We start from the raw sequence: 2,039 nt of genomic DNA, 5'->3' as shown, positions 1-2,039 counted from the left end.
AGAGACCAAGGAGGGCAGAGGTGGAGAAATCACTTAGGTAGAGTGCTGAACATTTGGGAAAGAAAGTGAAAGTGAAGTCACTCAGTCATGTCCAACTCTTTGCAACCCCATGGACTGTAGCCTACCAGGCTCCTCCATCCATGGAATTTTCCAGGCAACAGTACTCAAATGGGTTGCCATTTCCTTCTCCAGGGGATCTTCCTGACCCAGGGATCAAAGCCGGGTCTCGCACATTGCAGGCAGACACTTCACCATCTGAGCCACCAGGGAAACTGGTGAGAGAAAGGTACCCAGGAAAAAGTAACAAGGATTACTGAGAGTTGTTGAGGGGTCAGCTGAGGGTATGTGACTATAAATCTAATGTGGTACTAATCTCAAAACTTTTCCTTCCAATTCTGCCTTGCAGGGTATATGCTGCTGCTGCTGCTGCTAAGTTGCGTCAGTGCGACCCCATAGACGGCAGCCCACCAGTCTCCTCTGTCCCTGGGATTCTCCAGGCAAGAACGCTGGGGTGGGTTGCCATTTCCTTCTCCAATGCACGAAAGTGAAAAGTGAAAGTGAAGTCGCTCAAGTGTCTGACTCTTTGCGACCCCATGGACTGTAGCCTAGCAGGTTCCTCCGTCCATGGGATTTTCCAGGCAAGAGTACTAGAGTGAGTTGCCATTGCCTTCTCCAATGGTACAGAGAAAAAAGATGGAGATTGTCTTCCACTTAAATTCTTATCCTCTGTGTACAGACATGAAAGCATGTGGCCTGGCCACAAACATGTGAGCCCCTACCACATGTTTATGACTGTCACCAGAAGGGCCATCATGTTGTATCCTAAGATGTGGTGCTCTGTAGAATCAGCATCCTAAGGCTTTTATAGAAATTGAGCCAACTTTTTTTATTTTTTAAAGAGGGAAAAGAAGCTAGGAAATGCGATGAGGGAGTGGGTTATCAACTGAAGAACATGCACAACCTGAAAGTTTCGAGTTAAGTTTCACTTGAGGACCTTACTCTAGCTGAGTAGACAGCCTCTCAGATAGCTCTGAGAAACTGCTTAGAAGAGGTAAGGGAGGAGCCACGATATATGAGTGTTTCTGTTGGATAAAAACATGTACTGGAATATCAAAAGATTACTGCTAATCACAAAGAACAGACATTTCAAATTAATGACTGTAGAATTTTCCTATGTAAGAGAAGATGAAAGAGTCTGGGTTCACTGAAATTATTCCTTAAGATATGCATCTTAACTATCTAGGGACACTCTCCAAAGCACAGAATGCTTCCTTGTTTCCGCATCCTGAATTCCCCTCAGGGCGCGGGGTAGGGGTAGGGTCAGCAGCAGAGGCTGATGGTTTGATCTTTGTAGAACTGGAAAGGCAGGCAACATTCCCTATCCTGAGGTCCAACTTTTCTTCTCGCAGATCCCAGAGGGCTGGTGGCCCCTCCGCCTGCAGGTGCAGCTCCTCCCAGTGGAGGAGGGGGCCCTGACCAGACGGGGCCCGGCCGAAGGCCCTCTGCTATTGGCCCAGCCCAGGCTGCACCTGCCTGGAGCGGGCGGGCCGCTGGGCACAAAGTCCAGGGGGCCGGCCAAGGAGGCAGCAGCCCGCTGGCAGCGCAGGTGGGCCGCCGCCCTCGGCCAGGCAAGATGCCCCTGGGGCTGCGGAGAAAAAAGAAATTCAACACCAAGGAGACCTCCCGACTGGTGGAGGGCGAGCATAAGGATGCGGCTGTCCGCAGCCTGCCCAGCCCTCCGGCGCCCGCCCGCAGGCTGGTTTTCCACACGCAGCTGGCCCACGGAAGCGCCACGGGCAGAGTGGAGAATTTCTCCAGTATCCAGGAGCTCTACGCCAAGATCGCGGGCGTGTTTGAGATCCCTCCGTCGGAGGTAAGGGCCAGGCGCTGGGGCTCAGCATCTCCCACCCCCGCTGCGCAGGCTTAAATTGGCTCCGGCTGCGCTTCCCCGATTCCGAGGTCGAAAGAGGGACGGGGTCCCTCGTGAGCGCCCCAGGGGCAGCCAGATTGTTTTACTGTGAAGGGAAAACGGCAGGCCC

At 52.7% G+C, this 2,039-nt stretch overlaps 1 protein-coding gene across 1 annotated transcript in view; it reads left to right on the top strand.

Annotated features, from left to right (window-relative positions):
• The first annotated feature begins 1,545 nt into the window (after positions 1–1,545).
• The window catches only part of GIPC2 (GIPC PDZ domain containing family, member 2), a 104,419-nt gene continuing 103,925 nt past the window's right edge, over positions 1,546–2,039 (top strand). Inside the window, exon 1 of the mRNA XM_010857575.1 lies at positions 1,546–1,873. Within this exon, the coding sequence (XP_010855877.1) occupies positions 1,634–1,873 (240 nt within the window). The 5' untranslated portion in view covers positions 1,546–1,633. The remainder of the gene's footprint in view (positions 1,874–2,039) is intronic.

The sequence above is a fragment of the Bison bison genome, unplaced genomic scaffold (assembly GCF_000754665.1).
Source record: "Bison bison bison isolate TAMUID 2011002044 unplaced genomic scaffold, Bison_UMD1.0 scf7180017864382, whole genome shotgun sequence".
Classification (NCBI taxonomy): Eukaryota; Metazoa; Chordata; class Mammalia; order Artiodactyla; family Bovidae; genus Bison; species Bison bison.
The sequence above is the reverse complement of the archived record's forward strand: the minus strand, read 5'-3'. Positions and strand labels throughout refer to the sequence as shown.